This window comes from Pongo pygmaeus, chromosome 12 (assembly GCF_028885625.2).
Source record: "Pongo pygmaeus isolate AG05252 chromosome 12, NHGRI_mPonPyg2-v2.0_pri, whole genome shotgun sequence".
Classification (NCBI taxonomy): Eukaryota; Metazoa; Chordata; class Mammalia; order Primates; family Hominidae; genus Pongo; species Pongo pygmaeus.
This window is the reverse complement of record NC_072385.2, coordinates 79,095,213-79,118,767: the sequence shown is the minus strand read 5'-3', so window position 1 is coordinate 79,118,767 and position 23,555 is coordinate 79,095,213. Positions and strand designations below refer to the sequence as shown.

Sequence of the window (23,555 nt, the reverse complement as noted above, 5' to 3'; positions counted from 1 at the left end):
CTGTTTTCTTTGGTATTTCATTAACATAGTGGGTAGGGAGGTGCTGGGGTCCATGGTAAAAAATAAATAAGTGAAAGGCAAACAACTTTGCTTTCTAGTGGATTTCCCTTATTACCTAATGAGGGCAGCAGCTTACAAGTTGATTCTGTTCAACAAATATTTTTTTAGTACCTCCTAAGTGCCTGCTATATGTACAGAATGAAGAAAGAGCCCTACCTTTAAGAGAGTTTACGGTCTGGTTGTGTTGATTCACCTTCTGAGAAAAAATGTTATTTGCTTTCCTCAATTTTTTTCCTATCTATCAAAAGTAAACATAGGTTCAAACATTCAAACCTATGAAGGCCTAAAAGGAAGAATCATCTTCAGTTTGCTGTGACAATTTCATTGAGTTTTATTTTTAAATATTCATTTAAAAATACATACAAACATATAAACCCATCAGGCCAGGTTCTAGTGATCTGAGATATAAGCATGATCCAAACTACTTGACTGCCTTGTATTTTTGTTTTGTTTTAATCCAGGTGATCAGGGCTGTATGGGGAAAAAGCCCTGGGGCTTTTTCAAACAGGAAGGGCCCTCCTCCCTCTGAATGCCCGCAGTGCCGCCTTGTGCACCTTACAGAACAAGGAGAAAGTCAGTTTCTTCAAACTGTTTTCTAAAGATCGTTTCCATTCGTGGTCCTGGTGATTCCACCATCTTTTCTTCACAACAGTGACGGTTCTGGAATTTCTACACAGTCTGAGGGGCTGACGGGGTAGACCAGGTGACTGGGAAGGGGCAGTGGCACATGACAAAAATTCGAGGAAACGTCCAGTTTCCGTTTCAGGGAATGCGCACAGGGGAAAAAGCAAGTCCCCACGCCATCACAGGGCCCTCCACCGCGGCTGGACGACCCCTCTCTCGGGAGTGACTGGGGCAGGGCACCTGGCCTCAGGTTCGAGCGGAGCCTGCGCTGAGAGGCAGGAGTTGGATGAACCACTTGTAGGGTCTGCTCCCAGCTACCCGAAGCGAAAGGGTGGGCGAAAAAGCATTTGCAAAAGAATACATTAACCTCACCAAGGAACGACCCCCACCACCCATCCTCCAGCGCCCAAGGTTTCCCACGAAGAGGTCGCCGTCACCCTTCTCCAAGTTGGGCAGAACCTATAAGGCATCATCACCTGCATCTCAAACCAACCAAGCAAGTGACGCTCCAAAACCTCCCTAAATACCCTCTCTCCCCAGCATTCCGAACGCAACATCAAGGGCGAAAAGAGGCTGCACAAATCACGTAGAAAATTAGACCGCCTCTTTCCATGGCGATAATCGAATTAGCCTCAAATTAAACGTGAAATTGGCCCTCTCCGGCTGTGGGGACAAAGCCCCTATTGTCCTGCTCGGGTAGCGGCAGCAGCAGTGCCCACCCCGCCCAGGCCAGCCTGGTCGGTCCCCACCGCTGGGAGGATGAGGTCCGGGCTGGGCCCGGGAAGAGCCTCAGCTGGAGAGGACGTGGACGCGCCCGAGGCTCGGCTCCCCGGGCGGCTGCGGGGCTCGGGGCAGGAGGAGAGGGCGGGCGAGAGTGGGGAGGGAGGAGTGCGGAGGGCGGAGGGCTTGCGGGAGGGAGCCCGGGAGTGCGCTTGTGTGTCTGTGTGTGTGTGCGCGCGCGCCCGCCCCGCGCGCTCCTCTCCCCGCCCCTCGCCCCCTCCCTGCGAGCGCCCTCCTCTCCTCCTCCCCCCGCCCCCCGCGCTCCCGCCCAGCCCCCGGAATCAGTGCAGCTGTTGCCGTGCAGGCTGCGGATTCCTCCAGTCCCTCCCTCGGCCGCCTCTCCTCCCGGAGCGAGCGCGCAGCCCTGCGCAGCAGCGCCCACTGGTCCCGTCCTGTGAGCCCCGGCCCCAGCCGCGGACAGACCCGCGGAGTCGCCTCCCGGCCCACCCGCCCGGCCGCCGAGGAGCGGGAGGAGGACGGGACCCCGGCGCCCCCACCCCATCCCCGGGAGGTAGGTAGGGGGCCCGAGGCAGGGAGATGCCAACTCACTGGGGCTGCCTCCCGGGCGGGCTCCGCGGCGGCGGACGGGCGGGAGGAGGGGCGCGGGCCCAGGGCCGGAGGACGCCGCTGCCCGTCTGCCCTACGCCCGGGGAGCCGCGTGGGGGCAGGGAGGCTGCAGAGCCCGGGCGGGGGCGGCGTGGGGAGCCCGGGTCGCGGGTGCTCATTGGTACTCGGATGATGCGGGACGAGGGGCGGCAGGCTCTGCGGTGAGGCGGCAGCAGACCCGCCGTGCGCACAGCTGCTGTCCGGCCCCAGCCCCGGCGCGGCGCGGCGCGGCGATTCCTCCTTCCTGCCTCCGCCGCCGCCTCCCTGCAGCCGGGCGCCGCGGCCCCTGACGTGGAGGCCGCTGGCGCGGAGGTGGGTGCGGAGCGGACAGCCGGAGGGTCTATTTTCAGGTGCCCTCCCTGTGGCCCCGCGGGTGGGGAGCGGGGGCGGCGGTGACAGGGCCGGGCTCTGCGCGTAGCGGTGCAGGGGATGCGGCCAGGCGTGGTCCCGGCTGCACAGCGCTGCAGCTGAGCCGGAGGCGGCGGCCCCGCGCCCCCACCCCCGCCCCATCCCCGCGCTCGCTACCCTCCTGCGCCCGCCCCCCGCCCCCCCCGCCCTTTCTGCCGTCCCCACTCTCCCAGGGCTGGGCGTGAGCCGCCTCCGGGCGCCGAGCCGCCGCTGCGCCCGCCCTTCAGCTCCTGCCACCCTCTCTTCAACAGGTTTGTCTCAGCGCGGGGACCCTCCGGGCCTGTTTTGGGTAGGTGGGCTGGCTCGTCATCACCCCCCACACCACGCCCACGGCCCTCTTTTAGGGGGCGCCTTCTCTTTGTTTTTGTGATAGGAAAGGTGCCAACTGCTGCCATCAGATGGGGAGGGGGTGGGGATCAGAACGCAAACCTCTGTCCATTATTTTTCCAGTCGAAAGCCAGGCCAGATAGTAAGTGAGGACAGGGTGCGTGTGGAGGTGCTTCGGCGTAGGAGAAAATTGAATTCGGTGGGGTTTATTTGGGCGGGGATGTGCTTTTTTGGCAAGATGGATGGCTCACGGTGCCCTCGCCGTGATGCAGCACAATGCAGCAGTATCGCAGCTTCCTTGGTTCTCGCTGGCGGGGCTTGGCACGGCCGCTCGGCGCCTGCGGCCCCCGCCCGGCCCCACCCAGGCCCGGGGCTGCCCTTGGCCGAGGCCTGGAGTTGCTGTTACTTTGTCCTGCAGCTTCTGCTGGATGTGGCGTCAGGAGGACCAGGTCAGCTAGATGTGAGCAGGGGAGAGTCTTTTCTTTTGGGATGATCCCTCCTGCACCTCTTGTTGGGCTGCGCTCTGCCGGAGGGGCGCCCTGCAGCACCAGTGCAGGCAGAGGGGAGCCGGCCTGCGGATGCGGATCGGAATCTGATCTGCGACCAGGGGACCTGAGCCATAGGGAGGGGTTGCTGGAAGGACTGGGTCCAGTGGTGTGCGGAGGCAATGTTGCAGTGTGGGGAGTCGCAGCATTTTTCTGTGGATCATCCATAATCTGTAACCACAACCCAGCTATGCATTAATTTCTTTCTGCGTGAAAAGTTGGTGTTTATTAATTGGACCTTCACAACTGTGACATTACAGTGCCTCGTCTGTCTTTGGTTAATACTAAGTATGCATTTTTTCTGTAGGAAACCATTTTTAAATGAAATGATTAATGTATTTTAGTTTTTATGTCACTAAGACATTTATAAGTATATTAAAATTCAGTAGGTTGTTTTAAAAGGAATTTGTATGTTTTTTAATGGATAGTAAATGATTCCTTTAGCCTGTATTTGTTTTGTTTTCGTCGTTTGCTTTTTCTAAGTCAAGTACAGTTGCATTATTTGGATGCTTTATTAAGGATTATTAGGTGTATGAGTGTCATGATTGGAGGGTAAATTGGTATTCAGATTTTATTGATTTCAGATAGCCGAGTTAAGTGTCCAGGCATAACTAATGGGATTATGGCAGTAACAGACTGCATTTGTTTTTGTTTATATGTATTTTTTGTATACATATTTTTCACAGCTGTGACTGGGGAGAGGGTGGAGAAGGGCAGACCACCAAGGCCTCTTGACTGGCATCTAGTCAGAAGGAGATGGTTCCCAGTGTTCTCATGTTTAGTCTCGGCCAGGACACAGGGAATTTCCCTTCTAAATGCCATCTCTATAATTCATTTATTCAGTGTGGGATGGCAAATGGGATATATTTCAAATGTCAACCCAGGCTCTCCTAAAATGTGTAGGTGAAAAAGGAAATTTCAGTATGCTAGTTGGAAGGGAAGGTCAGTGTTTGCAAGCGAAGGGCGTGCCTGCTTGTATTTTTAAATATTTCTAATGAATCCGAGTTAGTGGCATTTGATTTCATGTGGCTCTGCAGAATAGAACTGCATGTACATTGTGTGGTGTATGTGCATTATTTTGAGTTTCTCTAATAGAGAGCCATTAAAATATGGGACTTTTTGTGCTGGTTGTATAAAATCGTGTTGCGTACAGATTTTTATGAATGTTCCCTTGGATCATCCAGACGTTTTGGATTTACTTTGTTGTAAGAAATATCCTGTGTTGATGTCACAGGAGATTTAGCTGTTCTGACTTACACACCAGGTGCAGAATTCTGTTGGGTTAAGCTCTTTGTAACTCTGTCATTGCTAGAGTGACCAAAACCTTCATCTGAGAGAAGTATTGGGCAGGGAAGGGACTGCTGTCACTAGGTCGTCTCCCACAGTTGAGGTTTTCTGTGAAGAACTTCTCTTGGGCAAGACTAGTAACAACTATCTGTGATGTTGTAGAGCAAATGAGAAGACCTCCCTCTACTTGTGACACATCCTGAGCAGAGGCTTGGCATTGGCAGAGTTTCCTGGAAGGGTTTGTAGAGTGGTTGCTTTGTCTTGATGTTTGAATGTATGACTTTACGTGTGGAAGTACTATTTTGACGTGGAAGGATTTTAGTACTGCTAAACATAGACATGGTTAGTGGAAATCATTCAGTGTGGATTTTGTCGAAATAATTTTAAGTTTTTCTTTTTAATAGCATATTCTTATAGAACATTTTAAAGCCTAATTTTTTTTACGTGCAATGACGTGATGCTCCTTTAATTATGTTGCACCGTAACTAGTATCTTCATTATAATTGGGCTTTATTTAATGGTAGCCCTAGTTTCTTTCACTGCATTATTGGGAATGCAAACCATTCTTTCATAAGGAAGGGGCTAACTACCCCTGTTAGGAGAGTGAACTTTGTAGGTCTGTGGAAGTGAGTAAAGCATCTCATGGGTTTTTCTTGTAAGTTTTCAGTCTTTGCTTTTTCTCAGGGCATCTTTTCTTTGCAAAAGACCTAGTTTAGTACTCTGATTTTTCTGGTAGCACTTGTAATTATATTTAAATTTTTATTGTGTGGGAATAACATCAATTTTTTTTCTACTCAGTGGTTAAAGGAAATTACACCAATTAGATATACCTGTGTTTCTATTTTTAAACATCTCTGGAGAAGGCATTTTCATAATGTTCTTTGCTATCATAGTGAGGTTCACAGACCTTCAACATTAGAATCGCCTGGAAGCTTGTTACAAATGCAGATTCTTAGGCTCCACTCTGAACTCAGCCAATCGGAATCAGCATTTTAACAAGACCTTTGAGTTGTATGCACATTAAATGAAGAAACTCTATTCTGTTCCTTCAGCAAAGGGACCTCAATATCAAAAGTTTCCTTCTTGAATTTTCCTTTCTTTTGCTGAAGTATCAGCACATTTTTTTTTCTTGATGGTGGTGACAAAAGTGAGGCTCTCACTGTAAATTATTTGTTTAATACAAAATTATTTTATAAAGCTGTTCTTTAATTCTTGGTGGAAGAGTCCTATATACCATGGTTTATTTAGATTAATCAGTGTTTTAGGTTGTTTTGTAAAACACCTCTAAAGTTGAAAAACAGTTTTTTTCCCCTCTGGAAGAAGAAGGCATTGGTTTTGAGACATCCGAGCTGGAGCCTAGGAAGCTAACCCCTGAGCAAAGGGTCCCCTCTGCTCCCTCTGCTCTGGCATCTTGATGTCTGTCATCTGATATAGTCGATGTCCTGCCCTCTCGTCCAGTCTTTTCTTAGAGTTCTTTTTTGAATCAACTAATTGGTAGGTACAAAATAATGTTCCTAAAATATATGTTAAAGAATCGTAAACCAGCTGGGTACAGTGGCTTATGCTTGTAATCCCAGCACTTTGGGATGCCGAGAGGGGTGGATCACTTGAGGTCAGGAGTTCAAGACCAGCCTGGCCAACATGGTGAAACCCCATCTCTACTAAAAATACAAAAATTATCTGGGCATGGTGGCAGGCACCTGTAATTCCTAGCTACTCGGGAGGCTGAGGCAACAGAATCAGTTGAACTGGGGAGGCAGAGGTTGCAGTGAGCCGAGATCGCGCCACTGCATTCCAACCTGGGTGACAGAACAAGACTCTGTCTCAAAAAAATAAAAAGAATCATAAACCAATGGACACTCAGGCAGCCACCAGCTAGTTCAGGAAGAGCCTTATACATTCAGAACCCACCTCCATCATCCCATCTGAAACAACCCCTATCCTTGATTTTGTGCTTATCATTCCCTTCTCTATGGTTTATCCTTTTTAAAAAAATCTTGATTGTATATGATTTTGAACTTTATATCAACAAAATTATACTTTATGTATTCTTCTGACTCACATATTTAGATTAACATTCTATTCCCAAGGTTTATCCATTTCATGGCTGTATTTCATTCAGTTTCACCTGCTGTATACTATTCTACCGTGATTTATTTATTCTTTGAACTCTAGATGGAGATTTGGATTGATTCCAGTTTTTTTGCTATTGTGAAAGGGTTGCTGTGAGTGGTTTTTGTACACGGCTCTTGGTACATATGTGGAGGCACACACACCCATTTGCTGTCTCTAGGGAGTGAAATTTTCTGGATCACAGGGCATGTGCATCATCAGCCTTAGTAGAGAATGTAGAACTGTTTTTTACAAAGTGATTATGTTGATCGTGTTCCCACTAGCCATAAGTGTTACATTTGTTCCACAGCCTTGCCAATGCTTCACATACCAGGCTTGAAAATCTTGTCCAGTGAAACGTTATCTCACTGTGATTTTTATTTACAATTTCTCTGATTATTGAGGTTGAATGTCTGTTTACGTTATTAACCATTTGGGTTCTTCCTTTTGTGAAGTACCTGTTCAGTCTTTTACCCATTTATCTTATTGATTTGTAGTTCTGTATGTAGATTACTACTAATCCTTTGTGGATTACATGTCTTGCGACAGTTACTTCTCAGCTTGTGTTTTTTTTCTTAACTCGAATTTGTGATTTCTTTTGATGATCAGTTATTTGTAATTTAGCAGAGTCATAATCAGTATTTTGTCCTTTAAAGTTTGTGAGGATAATTTTGTTATTGCAGAAAAGTTTTTCTTTGTTTGGAAAGAGCATTCGTTTTGGAGTCAAACAGGTTGTGGGCCCAAATCCTCATGGTGTTATATATAGCCTTATGGCTACCGCTGGGTACTGGCCTTGAGCTAGTTACTCAAGACCACAGTTTCCTCATTGGAAAAATCAAAATAATATTAGTTTCTCTTAGTTATGAGACAGCAGTGTACAGTTCCAGGCACATAGTACGTATTTAGTTGATAACAGTTCTTTCCTTTCTATTGGGACTGCCTAAGCACTATGACCCATTGATCCCTTTTGGTATACTTTGCAAAAACTACCTAAAACTTTTATATCAGGAGAGCTATTAAATGGCTTATTCTAACTTTTATTTTTTAAAAGACTGCATTACCAGTGGCATTTATATATTGATTAATACAGTCTGAAGAGACCACTTACTAGAAACCCTTATCAGTTTAGGTTCCGGTTCTTGAAAGTAATGTAATTACATTTATTTGTACACAGTTCTTTTGACCATTAAGCATTTATAGTATTAATGATCTCCCTTTGCTGCTACTCTGAGATTACTTTGTAATATTGTTTTTTATTTAATGAATAATTATTGGATACATTATCTTGCCAGGACTTGAAGTTGTTATGGTTTTGTGGACTGGTTTACAGTTGAATAAGTATTAGTTCCTGAATCAAAGGACTGTATACTCTTAGTATATGGAATATATTTTATGTACTATACACAGAAGGTAGAATACCTTTTACAGGCTGGATGTGTGACTTTGGCAAACCTTTAACCCTCTGGTCTCAGATCTAATTTTATAAAATGGAAGACTTAGATGAAATCATAGTGGGGGTTAAAACATGGCACATGGCATCACTCCCTTCTGTTCCTGGCAGACGTCGAAAATCAGTAATGGTACTCTTTTTCCACTGAGCTGAGATAGTTTCAGTCATATTCTCGACATAGTGTTCTAGGCAGTAACTACCACTCGATTAAATCTGGCATTCCGTTTTTAAGCTCCTGTACACTTCTAAATTCTGTGATTATAAGATCCGTGAGAAACTCATCACCTTGGCAGTGTTCAGAATACAGTGAGACAGGAAGAAACTAGAAGCAAGGAGACAGGAGAGAGGTGACTGGGGGTCCGGAAGTAAAGGGAGCAAGTTACAGTGGTGGCCAAGGGAACAAGGAGAGGAGAAATTGGAAAATGGTTGTGAAGGCCCAATCCTATGCCAAGCTATTTGTAGGGTGAATGGATGGCAGGATGGATGGGAGGTGGACCTAGTGGGTGAGGAGCTAAGCTAAGGTGATAAAGATTTCAAATTTGAATAATGACAATGAGCATGTTTGGTGATGATGACAAATAGACAAGTCAAGTGCATGATTGGATATTTGATTGGGAAGAGTATCAGTTTTGCTTTAAACATGTTTGAGTTTGAGGTTCCAGCACAACCTTCAGTGGAGCTGGAGAGAGGTCGTGGCTAGAGAGGCTGATGGGAGGCTTTGGATGGAGGGGCCCTGGGCCCCAAGCTTCAGGCTCTTTAGTTACATAGCCCACCCACCTCGCTCACAGGCTAAGTGACCTTGGGCAAACTGCCTAGACTTCTTTGTGTCACTCAACATCTTCATCTGTAAAATAGTCGTAATGAGAGTACCTACCACATAGGATTATTAAAGCCAAATGAGGTAATTCAGCGCTCATCACAATAAATTTTAATGATTATAAAATGTGGAATTTTTGCTTAGTTTGACTTAATATTATGCTTTCTTTCAAATAAGCAGTTTGATTTGTTTAGAAAAGGTACATTCTAGCAAGTAACAGTCATTTAGATAAATAATGCTAAGTTCCGTCTATATTAAACATGTTCCTATACATCATGTCAAAATAATAGGAAAGGAAAATCTGATTTATATATATGTATTTTTTAAACAAACAATAAAATGCTAAAGCCTTAGTAGCTAAGGAAAGGATATGAGCAGATAGTTTATAAAAGAAGAAATCAAGGAGGTTGATAACTGTTAAGTTCAAACTCACCAGTGTATGAAATACAGACTAAAATAATCAATTAATTTTTCCATTTAATGGATAGATATTATGCTCTGGGCTGCTGTGAGATGGGAGCTCTGCATCACCTGTTGAGAGCATATTTTGATTAATACAAACTTAGGGGAAAACAGTTGGGTTATATATATGTAACAGAAGCCTTAAATGCTTATACCTCTTGAACTGAAATCTCACATGTAGCTTGGTAACCTAAAAAAACAATTAAAATTAAAGACAAGTTTTTAAACAAGGATTTTCTTGGCAACATTAATAGAGAAAAGGGGAAATGTTTTTTAATGGAACATAATCAAATAAATTATGGCGCAGCTGTAGGGTGGAGTTCAATGTAGTGCTTAAAATAATGGTTTGGAAGAATATTACTGAGATGGGAAGATGCCGATAATACAGGGGTTAGTGGAAATATCTGGATGCAAAACTGTATAGTGTACTATAATCCTAGTTTTACTGTATTAAGTAAAAGACTGGAAGGAAATGCATTAAAATGTTCATGGTTTGCTTTGGATGGTAGGTTGATGGGTGATTTCCTCTCTTGTATGAAAGGAAATTCCCATGACTTAATGTTTCTCTTTTTGAGTTTTGAAATATTTCACGGTAGAGAAGAATACAGTAAATAATATAATAGATGACCATGAGGACCATTTCTTTTGGTTTGTTTGAGGAATTTTTTTTGTTTTATTTTGTTTTCTTTTGTTTTGTTTGAGACAGAGTCTTATTCTGTTGCCCAGGCTGGAGTGCAGTGGCACGAACATGGCTCACTGCAGCCTTGACCTCCTGGGTTCAAGCAGTCCTCCTGCCTCAGCCTCCCAAGTAGTTGCAGGCGTGTACCACTACACAGGGCTAATCTTTAAAACTTAAATTTTTTTATAGAGATGAGGTTTCACCGTGTTGCCCAGGCTGGTCTTGAACTCCTGAGCTCAAGTGATCTGCCTGCCTTGGCCTCCCAAAGTGTTGGGATTACAAATGTGAGCCACCGTGCCCAGCCTTGGGCGCCATTTTTTAATAATCAAAAAAGCAATCAACACTTTAAAAATTCTAATTTTTAAAAAGGAAAGAAAAAAGTAAATCTGTCCAATTGTAGATCATTATTAAGAAATAGTTTTAAATCCAGCGATTGTTATATCTGTCCTTCTTTGCAGTTTTCTAAGAGCAATGATACAATGTGTAAGTTAGCATCTTAAGGGTATAGGTGTGAGATAAATTAGTGTATTCAAATGTATTAATTCTCTACACTAACCTAGGCAGCTTAAAAAGAGCAGAGGACCAGGGTTCTTTGGTATTTCCAATCTCCACACTTGAGTGCAGAGCAGTGGAACTCCATGACGTGCATGTTCTCACTCGTGGAAAACTAAACACTGCTACTGGAGCTAGTTTGTAACCATTAGACCATCATGTTTCAGTGGAATTGCTCAGAAATGAAGATAAAATTCCAAGTGAACATTTTAAAATAAAAATCACTTCAGATTTAGATTTACTTTCAGTGAATGGTATCTCAGCATCTGGGAATATTGTAGGCTAAGATTGAGAGGAACTAATTTTAATATTCTTCCTTTTTTTGTATGAAAAATTCCTGTGCAATGTTACATTTTTGTATATATACATGTATGATGCATACATATCATGTTTATCTCATGTATATCTCACACACATGGAAGAGAGGTGTGTGTGTTTGATTGAGTAATCTCTACACGAAGGGAGACACATATTTTAAAACATTTTAAATGGGGAATTTTATAGAGACAGTATTTTGAAAATGAGTCCTATGAATGAGTCAAGTTGTCCTTAGCCAGTGGAGGAAATGTTTGGGAGGGAATAGTACTTCCTGTTTTATGGTCCAAGTCTCTAAGTGTGTTGGTACTTTGTAAAATGTAGCTTACAAAAATTAATGAATTTCCATTAATTTTGTATTTTTTCTGCCATCAGCTTTAACTGAGTGGTTGTTTGAAGAAGCTTTCAGGATTAATTGTGCTTTGACATATGAAAATAAGATGTTATCAAGATTGCTTTAAAACTGACCCTTGTTTATAGGAGTCATACTTCCATTCTTAAGAAACTCTCAACTGTGAGGGTAAACATCTGAGTGATTTTTAGAACCATTTTAATATCTCTGCTCTAGAATCGAGAATGCCCTGTTAGTTCTGATCTTTAATATACAATTTGAAGCCACAAGTTAGGCAGTAAAATATGTATTAGAACATAACTATAGATTTTTACCCAAAAGATCAATTAGTATGAAATTTAGAATGATATATAAGTAAAACAGAATTTATTCCTTTGAGGTATGTATTTGTGTAATTAAGTATGTTTATTCTTAGAAAGTTCATGAGCCTATTAACGTTGGTTATCTTGGGTAATGGAATTGCAGAAGATTTCATCTCTGTATATTTCTTTTCTCCGTATTTTCTAAGTTTTGGGAAGTAATAAATTCTTGCTCTTTATCAAAAATATCCTAACACTTCAGACCAAACCTCATTTTAGCTGGATACAAACTAATCAAATGATTAATCAGCTAAATATACTTTCTGCTGTTCAATTTTTTTCTACCAAACTTACAGAAAAGCAGTATAATAATGAAGATGTAAAGAACACTGAAATTTTTTAAAGATCTTTTCATTCCTTGTTTAAATGTTCATTTTTGTTACAGCCTTGGCAGTTCATTACTTCTGCAGAGTGTGGGAAAAGCTGTAGGAACTGGCCACGAGAGCGCCTGACAGAAACATTGTCCAGGAGCAATCAGCCACTAATGGCCACTGCCTTTGGCTCTGGGTGAAGTTTCGTTTCCCTACAGTACTCTTGGGTGGCTGTTTCAGGGATACATTTTGTTCTAGTGTGTTTGCCTCAAGGCCAAATATAAATGTTGAAGGGCTGTACATTTTTCTGGAATGTTCTTTACCAGCTGTAAAGTCTTGGGCTGGGATAGGGATAGGGCATTTTTTGAGGGGTGGTGGGGGGCTTTTTTCTCTTTATCTTATTTACTTGAATGGGAAGGAAAACCTAGATTCTTCCTTAAAACAATGTTATTTATTTTGATCTGTGATGTTTAAACATTTTCCACGGCATTTTGAAACCTGTAAACATAGGAGTGCTTTTTTGTTGTTGTTGTTGGAGACAAAGTCTTGCTCTTATCCCCCAGGCTGGAGTGCAATTGCACATTCTCGGCTCACTGCAACCTCCGCCTCCTGGGTTCAAGCGATTCTCCTGCCTCAGCCTCCCGAGTAGCTGGCGCCTGCCACCATGCCCAGCTAATTTTTGTATTTTTAGTAGAGACGGGTTTCACCATGTTGGCCAGACTGGTCTCGAACTCCTGACCTCAAGTGATCCACCCTCCTTGGCCTCCCAAAGTTCTGGGATTACAGGCGTGAGCCACCGCGCCTGGCCAGGAGTGTTTTTATGGTGATTACAATAGTTTTAAAAATTAAAATATTCTTTCTGTTTTTACCACTTTAGAATCCCTGATTTTTTTTTTACAATGTCTGCTAATACACATAGTATATGTGGTTTTTTGAATGGCTTATGAAGAATATATACCATCATAAAGGCATAAGTTAATTAAAATCATCATAACAAAAATACAAAAGTATTTTTAAGATATCTTTTTATTGCTGAAATAATAGATGTTTATTTTAGATCATATGGAAACTAAAGATGAATACAAAGAAGAAAATTAAAATCACTAGATACTACCTGACCCCAGAAACATACATTTAATATTTTAGTGTTTCTCGGCCGGGTGCGGTGGCTCACGCCTCTAATCCCAGCACTTTGGGCGGCTGAGGCAGGCAGATCATGAGGTCAGGAGTTTGAGACAAGCCTGGCCAACATAGTGAAACCTTGTCTCTACTAAAAATGCAAAAATTGGCTGGGTGTGGTGGTGGGCTCCTCTAGTCCCAGCTACTTCAGAGGCTGAGTCAGGAGAATCGCTTGAACCCAGGAGGCGGAGGTTGCAGTGAGCTGAGACCGCACCATTGCACTCCAGCCTGGGTGACAGAGTGAGACTCCGTCTCAAAAAAATATATATATATACACACACATATATATATATATACACATATATATATATTTATTTATTTTAGTGTTTCTCTTTTAAGCCTTTTTTTCCTCTGTGCATGTTTCTTCATCTCACAAATATATATTAAGGGCCAATCCTCAAATCTTAGACTGAAGATGTAGAGTTTTGACAGTCTGTATAATGACATGATGATGTTCAGCACTCTTGCAGCTTATGCATGTTGAATGGCAAAACATAAAATCTAATGACTCGTCTATAGTTAAAGCTATAGCATGAACACTGTTGCCCTGAGCTGTTTTAGGGGTGAGATGTTAAAGAAAAATGGAAAGGAAGAAAGAATTCAAAAAGTCGTTTATTATAGCTGTTTCTCTTTTCTGAATAATGTCTTTTTACAATGGAAAAATACCAGAAATTAAGTTCTCATTAGATAATGTGCTTTCTGTTTTGTTCTGAAGGGAATTCCCATCACAGTTGCATTAATTCCCCTGAGAGACATCTCCATATGCTTCGGACAGCATCTGATTTTACTTTTGTCTTCTGATTTCAGAGTCTTTGAAACAGCTATCCCATAATGTGTCGCAGTGGAATGGATGTGGTTATTATAATCTTGGTTTTAAGTGTAATAAATTTTACTGGGCTAGGTTTGGTTGTAACTGATGAAAGCATATACTAGAGCTCAGCTTTCTTGAGGTCTTTGTATTAGCTGGATTCTTTAAAATTCTATCTTGGGATTTAGGATCTGTTTCAAGAAGAAAAAGTGTTATTTATATTTGATTATGCAAGCCAGTTCTTTAAGCCTTTAGGACATCAGATGGATGGAGGTGACTTGCCGGCCTTTGTTGCCTTTAACTCTAGTATTCGGCTTCTTTCTGAGGAAGGTGCCAAAACGGCTTCCACATCTGCTGAAGGAAAAGAGGGAGTGGGAAGAGGGGAGAAATATTTCATTGGAAGATAAAAAAAGCTCTTTCCAGCAATTTCCTTTAGAAACTTGGGGGTTGCTGTTAGTCTCGTTTGGGTAATGGGCCCCAAGGAAAAGTGACAAATGGCCTTCTTCTGGGGTTTAAACACTGAAGGTCAGTGTTGGCCCTTTTCACAGTTAAGAGGGAAGAATCTGAGCTGGGCTAGATGGACTTTCTCCAATTAAGGGATTCTTCTGAAACTCCTAACCTGATGGGAATCATTTTGTTTGCAGGTGGCCAAAGCCCATCAAGGGAAATGCTTGATGGTTACTGTGCCTGAACTGCCTGAAGCCTGGTGTAGGAGTCTCAACTTGATTTTGAGGCAGCTGCAAATGTTAGGTCTTGACACTTGGGATGGCAACAAGACCAGGCAGTGCCCAGAGTGGTCCCAGTGGCCTAGGTTAGAGGAGGTTAGGGGGCTGGAATGTGGCCTTAGCCAGTCCTCTGAGCAGATGAGAATACCTGTCACTATTTTGGGAGATGAGCTGTGGTCAGAGATATCAGTCAGTGACTTCTCTGAGAGGGACCTGGTCCTTCTCACAGCAAGGTTGACAAGTCTGTGCTGCCAGTTGTCCCTAAATACCCAATTTATCTCCTGGGGTGGAGTTGGGGAAGTGCCTCTAGCCTGGAGCAAAGAGATTTGCCTGCCATTTCGGAAGGAAAGAAACCAGCACACATCCTGTGTTTCATTCTCTGTTTTAAAGGTAGGTTTTTGTCTGTTTGCTTGTTTTTAAATCAACACCCATGGCTAAAGGAAATCCCGAGTTTCCCTGATAATCAGGATGATTTCTTATTTTGAAAGGCCTATTTTGCCTTCGAAGTGTGTGTTTCTGACATAGGTTTCATCCTAGTTCTAGAAATCTTGCTTAATTCATAAAAGGTAAAAGTTTAATTAGAGAGAAGGCTGATGTATCGTCTTGTTTCAAAGGGAGACTATTCTTGTCTGTCAGTTGAATTTTTTATGTATATTTTTCTGGCTGTGAAGAAATATTTTATTGGTATATGTGTACATGCATTTTTTATTCTTAATTGTAGTATGTATTTCCACTGGACTACACTCTTGTTAGAGGAAACTTCGTTCACGTGAAATAAACCTATCTTTAGTGAGTCATACTTGAGAACCGCTTCTCAGTCTCCTCAACTTTTAAAGTCAGTGGTATTTCATGTAAAGAGTGTATTGGTAGCTGGCCTATCTCTGGAATGTTGTGCAGCTGTGCAGAGCGTGAGTCTCAAATGTGCTAATTAAATATGTTTTTTAGCAAGAATGGAATGTAGCAGCATTTGAATGGCTTCAAAAAACATTCCATTTTGTTTCTGAAGAGGGCTTTTTTCATTTTTGCCAAATATTAAAAATTAGAGAGTACACTGACTTTTAGAGGATGCGTTGCTATGTTAAATTGTTCTGTTCTCCAGAACAGGGTGGCATGTGCCTGTAATCCTAGCCACTTGAGAGGCTGACGTGGGAGGATCGCTTGAGCCCAGGGCTTCAAGACTAGCCTGGGCAGAGTAGAAAGAACCTGTCTCAAACCCCACACTGTTCTTTTCGCAGAGTTAATGGGGCTCATTAAATACTGAGATTATCCTTTAGAACAAGCTTGTCCAACCTACGGCCTTTGAATGTGGCCCAACACAAATTTGTAAACTTTCTTAAAATATTATGAGATATTTTTTGTGATATTTATAGCTCATTAGCTATCATTAGTGTTTTATTTTATGTGTAGCCCAAGACACCACTTCTTCTTCCAGTGTGGCCCAGGGAAGCCAAAAGATTAGACACCCCTGCTTTAGAATGTACTCAATTAATAATCTTCAAAATGTAGGGATTAGCTGGGGTGGCTCATGCCTATAATCCCAGTACTTTTGGAGGCCAAGGTGGGAAAATTGCATGAGCCCAGGAGTTTGAGACCAGCTTGGGCGACATGGTGAGACCTGGTCTCTACAAAAACAAACAAAAAGAACAGAATGTAGGCAGTGGTGGCATGACTAAGGTTCTAAGGTTTACCATCTTTAGTTGATCTTGATCATTTCCCTTGGTATCAGTTCTCCTTCCTTCCTTGGTGAGTGCTTAACCTTTCTTTGGGCAGTAAGGCATGACATTTCTCCCCAGGTTGGGCAGTTTTCTGATACATGTTTTTTGGCTGAGTGTGAGTTGTATCTTTTGGACTAAGCTCCATTCATTCAGATGGTGGTCTGATTTTTTTTTTTTCAGGTCAGGCATTGTGGAAAGTGACCTGATGGGAATAAATGGCAGGTTGGTTGTGTAATGCGGCAACATCTTACTTGGTTGTGTTTAGAGATAAGTAGGACGTGATTCCAGCAAGGCTGTGCATCAAATGTTGAAATGTGTTGGAGAACTGCCAAGAGGTTGGGAGCAAGCTGTGTGACAAGCACTAATGCAGCCTTGGCCTGCCTTAAAATAGCTGCAGGTTAATAAATATCTTGAAACTTGGCATTTCTTTTGAGCAAAATTGCTCCTCTGAAGGTGTTACCAAGAGATGCTTTCCTCTTCTATATTGATGTTTATTTTTTTTGCTGTTCCAACTGTCTTAAAACATCTTATGAGCATATGAAGAAGATAATTCTCTATAACATCTTATTTTGAATGATTTTACCGGACTAATTATTAGCACATTATCCGAAACTTCACTTGTAGTTCTTCTGCCCTGCTCACCCAACTCACTGCAGAATATATAGTCTTTGTAGTTTGAATAAAAACTGGGGCCCTGAAGATTTTTTTTTTTTTTTTTTTTTTGAGACTGAGTCTCGCTCTGTCACCCAGGCCAGAGTGCAGTGGTGTGATCTCAGCTCACTACAAGCTCCACCTCCCGGGTTCACACCCTTCTCCTGCCTCAGCCTCCTGAGTAGCTGGGACTACAGGCACCCACCATCATGCCCGGCTAATTTTTTGTATTTTTGGTAGAGACGGGGTTTCACCATGTTAGCCAGGATGGTCTCGATCTCTGGACCCCGTAATCCGCCTGCCTGGGCCTCCCAAAGTGCTGGGATTACAGGCATGAGCCACTGCGCCTGGCCTGAAGATTTTTTTTTAAAGTCCTATATTTTATATGTTTGATAGGCTTTTGGAAAGGAATTATTGATGTTTGAACACTAACACATTAGAGAGGCAGAGTCAGAGGCATTGGTTACTTTCCTGTGGAATCTTGTCTTAGCTGATTCACTTTTAGACTTCTTAGTAAGTTCATTGGTAGTTTGTCTGCAGTACTTAGTTCTTGTTTGTAATTAATTTACTGTCTAACTGTAGTGTCTCAATTTTTTTCAATAGAAAGGCTTGTTTTTTAAGTTAGAGTGGTAAAAACGGGGGATTGGGAGTGGTCTTTGGAATGGGTCCTATACAGGCTTGAGCCTGATGGTGATGTGATCAAGGTTGCAGGGGGTGTGGGTACCTGGGTGGGGCTGGGGCTGCCTGTGGGACTAATCTAAACAGCCAGTTAGTTTAGGTGCTCTGAAGATGACATTTTTTAAAATGCAGTATTTGGGTTAATGAGTGGAAGTAAACTAAGAATTTCCAGGATTTATATGTTAAATAGCAGATGAAAACAGTGAGTTATATGTTAAATAGTAGATGGAAACAGTGAGTTAACTTTATTTTGAGAGGCTTAAATACAAACCAAGTTTCTATACTAAAGGATTTCCTAAAAGATGATATTAACAGGTATGTTAATTATCCCATAACTTAAAGTCCTTTAGACGTTTAGATTGAGACTAATTGTGATAATTTCATAGCTCTGTAGCGTATCCTGAAAATGGCTTTGTTTCTTTTGTTTCACTGTCTTCATATGTGTAAGTCTTGAATTTTGCTTTGTCACTTTCCGTATTTTACATGTATTTTAGAGGTCCTCTCCTTGTATAGAAACATTATTTCTGGTTTTATGTAAGTGCCTTGTACAGAGATTTATAATTTTTAATTACTGTACTTTTTGGTCAATAGAATTGAGGTTATTTGGGGTATGTTTTTAGAATATATTAAAAACCATATTTTGTGTTTTTATAACATAGAAAAATATTTCTTGGAAAATGCGTGTGTGGGCAGCTTCTTTTAGATGTATTGATCTTTTCACTTTTAGATGGCAAATGAATTCTATATGGCATTGTTGACATGTTGGAAAATTTCTTTATTGAGCCTATGACTTCTAAAGTATCGAAATTCTGTTTTTGCTTTTCCCTTTTATTGGACATCTCCAGTTTTTTGTTTTGTTTTGTTTTTTAAACATACACACACACGCACACACACACATACACACACATCCTTGGATAACTGAACTGGTAAATTGACTTGAGGAGAGGTGAACTACAGGCCACCATTTCCTTTTTACTTAGCATACCATTATCTGGTCCCCTCATGTGAAAATATATTTTGGATAGTTTTCACCTCCCACCATCTATTAATTTAGAGTGTGCCTTCCTTTAACCTTGCAGGAGAATTCAGTCATTCATTATACGATAAGCAGGCAAAAAGTTAAATACTCAGATGTTCCTCTTCTGGATTATTGTCTAAATTAGAAAAACATTCATTTTAAATTTTACACATGCATATGGGATGTTATCTCTCCTCGTCTGTATGCCTTGTACTGGCACAAGCTTATAGGACTAGGAACAAATAAGCTTAGCATTTAAAATATTCCAGACATAAAAAATCTATGGAATTTGCTTATATCTACTGGGGGATGCACAGTCAGACAGACCTAGGGTTTTAATTGGCTCCTTCTGCAGTGTGAAGGCAGATGGAAACATTGGAGTCTGCTGCAGATGGCAGCGGGGTGGACAGGTGAGGCCCACATGGAAGTTCATACCACTGGTAGGTGGAGTAATGAGTTGGTGTATGAAATGCTAGCCATTTTAGATGTTTCTACAGCTGTTGTTGGCTAGCTGAAAATAAATTGAACTTGTTGAACTGTTAAGTTTTGCTGTCTGAATAGGCTTAGATAAAATAGTGCTTCAGATGCCTATAAAGATGTCTATTATAACATTACTATGATTTTTTTAAGTGGTGATAACCTAAATGTCCATCATTGGTAAGTTACAGGGTGGACTATATATTCTGGAGGCAATACAGTGTGTAGTTAAAAGTGCTGACCGTGGATCTGTGGTGCCTGGGTCTAAAACCTGATTTCACCATGGGCCCACTTTGTGACCCTGAGCAAGTCATTAACCCTTCTCAGTCTCAGTTTCCTCATCAGTAAGATCAGGATAATCATAGTACAGACCATATAGGGTTGGTTGGATTAAATAAGTTATAGGTAAAGCAGTTAGACTAGTGCCTGGAAATATGTATTATTTATTTACTATATTAATAAAAACTTCAATATTATTATGGAAAACCTTCTAATAACATGGGAAGGTTTTTAACATAGGGAGAAAAAGCAGAACACAAGATTATATAAATGGAATTACCGTAACTATGTAGAAAAATATACGAAAGAGATAAGGAAATACTACAAATATTAAGGTTTTTGTGGGAGGGGAGAGTGGATGAGATTCCTTGTGATTTTTGCTTTGTCTCAGAGCTGTTTTGTATTTTCTGCTGTTCTACAGTAAGCGTATGTTACTTCTATAATTTGAAAAAGTAAACTTTGTTTTGAAAAGTGGAGGTAGGCTGGGCGCAGTGGCTCATGCCTGTAATCCCAGCACTTTGGGAGGCCGCGGCGGGTAGATTGCCTTCAGGTCAGGAGTTCGAGACCAACCTGGCCACATGGTGAAAATACAAAAACACAAAAAATTATAAAAATACAAAATATAAAATTATAAAAATACAAAAAATTAGCTGGGCGTGGTGGCACGTGCCTATAATCCCAGCTACTCAGGAGGTCGAAGCAGGAGAACCACTTGAGCCTGGGAGGCAGAGGTTGCAGTGAGCTGAGATTGCGCCACTGCACTCCAGCCTGGGTGACAAGAGCGAAACTCCATCTCAAAACAGAAAAAGAAAAGTGGAGGTATCCTTTGCAGACAGTTAGTTTGTCAATTATAAGAACAGCTTCTTCTTTAAAAGCTTAGGGCCTTCGTTTGGCAACAGTTTGTCTCCTTTTGATTCTATAATACTTTCACATTCGTACAGAAACTAATGGGAAATGCTGGATTAGACCACATTATCTATGCTGTTGTCTATGTTTAGAAACTTTTAATGATGACAGATATGCAGTCCCTTCTCTTTGTGGTCACATGGGAGAATTACTCTTGCCTGCTCCCCTTACATTTTGGTGGCATGTTTGACTAGTTCTGAGGAATGGCCTGTGTCCAGCCTGCAGCCAGAGTCCTTGAGTGAGAATGGCAGAGCCTCCTGCTACCATGTGACAGGCATGTAACATGAGTGGTAAACATGCTTCTGTGAGTTTGAGCCACAGAAAGGCATTCTTACGGAGTGCTTTGGAGTAATGAAACTCAAAACTATTTTTTAAATTCATCGTTTGGTATTTTCCACTAATTCAAACTGATTGTGTAGTGAAAAGAATACAGCCATCGGTAAGGCACATGACTGTTATTAACAGTATGAATTTAGACAAATGATGTAATAGAGTTTTAGTTTTCTTGTGTCAAAGGCCTCACCTCCACAAACTACAAACAAAACTTCTGATGTTTCAAATTAGTCCATACCAGAGTGTTTAGTTTTAACTCACTGCTCTTTAGTGCTTGAAATGAGATTCTTTAGACCAAAGTGGCCTTCTTAAAGGTTCATTCTTGTTGTATGCTTATTCCACATTTCTCTATATATTTATTTTGTCACTTCTGGTCACTATATGTAGGTTTATTTAAGAAAAATTCGCTTCCATAGTTTATCAGGCAGGTTAGGCTGGTGCTGCAGTAACAAAGATCTCCAGAATCTCAGTGGCTCAAACTCAGAGATGCGTATTTTCCACTCATGTTACTTGTCTGTCACATAGTGGCAGGGTGCTCTGTGCCATCCTCACTCAAGGACTGTGGGCTGATGGGCTAGACACAGGCCATTGATGAGAATAATCAAATGCCCCGCCCAAATGCTAGGGTAGCAGGTAAGAGTAATCCTCACATGTAGCCACAAAGAGAAGAGACTGGGTATGTGTGATCATTAAAAGTTTCTAACTAAACATAGGTAACAGAGTAGGTAATATTGTCGAATCCAGCATTTCCCATCAGCTTCTTTGAAGCACCAGTTTTGCAGTATGTTAACATGTGCTGTTTATAAAGGGCATCTCCTGGTCAAGTAAATCTGGAGAATGCTGGGCTTAGTAACATGTACTAGGCCTCTTTAGTGAAGGACGTCTCAGAGCTGTTGTATCGTAACAGGCATTCTGGAGGTGGAGAGTAACATATGATGTTTCCCAAACTTACCTGACCTTTGAATTATTTTCTTACTTTTCATAGCCTCCCTTGGATGCAGGGTTTTGTTGAATATGCTTTGGGGTACCCTAATTTGTCTAATTTGTTCTCATACAAAGCAAGTTATTTGGAATTGCATTTTAATTAATACTAGCATTGGGAAGAAGCTTTGTTTTTATTGTTTGTTAAAAGAGTTGACTATTTGGAGAGAGATTTCTTCTATTGCAAATCAAATTGCAGGCAGTGTTTTTAAAAATTAGTTATTACTGGTTGCATGCCTGTGTTGAATCCATAGGACTTTTTCTTCATTTAGTTGCCTTTGTGTTCTAAACTTACCATTGAAAAGAGAAAGGTAAATAAACTTTGACCACATATCTTAGTGGTTATAAAAAAATTAAATTGGTTTGGACAGATGGTCCAAACACACCAAGTTTTTTTTTTTATTGGCTTCAGTGTTTTTCTTGGTTCTCTTTGACTTTCTATAACAAGTTTTCTAGAAGTTTTGAAATGAGATACTACTGAAATGAGGGCTCTGACAACAGAGAGATAACTTTTGTCAAGAGGTATGAAATATTTCTCTACCAGAAGACTTTGGATTTAAACACAGCATTTGTTGCCAGGGATTTTATGCCTGGGTGTGTAACAAATCTTAGTATGGAAGTTTACACTTAAATGTGACTGTAAACTTCATGTAATAAACTTTAGGTAAGAAGGAGCGCCCCCCCCACCCCCGTTTTGTAACTGTACATGGGTAAAACTTTATAAAGAGTAAACTCTCTAACTCCGCAGACTTTTGGATTTGTGGCATTACCTTTTTTTTTTTAATTAATGAATTCTCTTTCTATTAGAAATCATGTGAAATCCAGGCCAAGAATTCTTTTTTCATTTTCTGTTTTGTTGGCTTTTTTCCTTTGTGATTAAACAGGTGTGAAGGACAATTGCTGTTTCGTGACAGGAAACACACTTTTAAAGCTGTCAGTTACCTCACAGCCCCATCCTACCTTTTTCCTGCTGCCATTAGGGTTAAGACTGACTAGTAGGCTGGGCGCAGTGGCTCATGCCTGTAATCCCAGCACTTTGGGAGGCTGAGGTGGGCGGATCACGAGGTCAGGAGTTTGAGACCAGCCTGGCCAATATGGTGAAACCCCGTCTCTACTAAAAATACAAAAATTAGCTGGTATGGTGGCAGGTGCCTGTTATCCCAGCTACTCGGGAGGCTGAGGCAGGAGAATAGCTTGAACTCGGGAGGCAGAGGTTGCAGTGAGCCAAGATCATGCCACTGCACTCCAGCCTGGGTGACAGAGGCAGATTCCGTCTCAGAAAAAAAAAAAAGACTGGTAGTAGACTTTGCTTTTTAAAGGTGACTTGGGAGGATTTGAGGCAGAGAAAACCTTTTTCAGAGCCACAGTTCCCAGTCTTATCTTTTTTGTTGATACTAGTATCGTTGTGGAAAAAGCATTCATGACCCATCACAAAAACATAACATTAAAAAAACATTTTTCACATGGTCTGAGGCTGGCAGGAATCAGGCTTAATGTATCCAGGGATATGACAAACATGGGAACCTGCACCAATCGCCACAGAGCTGCTTGATCCTGGTCCCAGGGCCCTTGTCTGTGGCAGGTTTTCCCCGGGGAAGATATTTTACTCTCTTATGAGAACACTCATGTTTCATGTCCTCAGATGCTTGTGTCAGGTTCCAGTGATGGTAGCCTTGGAGTAAGTCTGCCTTTGAGAGAGGATTGTTTTTTTTCTCACTCTTCAAGGACCTGTAGTGGGTCCCCTGATGGGCCACCCTCT

The 23,555-nt window shown here is 41.8% G+C and overlaps 2 protein-coding genes across 7 annotated transcripts in view; one reads left to right on the top strand and one right to left on the bottom strand.

Annotated features, from left to right (window-relative positions):
* Positions 1–369: 369 nt before the first annotated feature.
* On the bottom strand, positions 370–3,518 carry LOC134737829 (basic proline-rich protein-like). The gene is made up of 3 exons (XM_063649027.1): positions 3,057–3,518; positions 2,014–2,429; positions 370–998 (listed from the first exon to the last, which is right to left on the bottom strand). The coding sequence occupies exons 1-3, from the start codon at positions 3,516–3,518 to the stop codon at positions 704–706; spliced, it is 1,173 nt and encodes a 390-aa protein (XP_063505097.1). The 3' UTR covers positions 370–703.
* SPTBN1 (spectrin beta, non-erythrocytic 1) overlaps positions 1,624–23,555 on the top strand; it is a 212,620-nt gene continuing 190,688 nt past the window's right edge. The window contains exons 1-2 of one of the 6 annotated variants that reach the window (XM_063648736.1): positions 2,121–2,382; positions 2,730–2,767. The gene's annotated coding sequence lies outside the window, so the exon portion shown is untranslated. Of the gene's footprint in view, positions 1,976–2,120; positions 2,383–2,511; positions 2,768–3,096; positions 3,255–23,555 lie in introns of those variants that run through there. The other 5 variants (XM_054476597.2, XM_054476599.2, XM_063648732.1 and 2 more) reach the window with 5 other exon arrangements.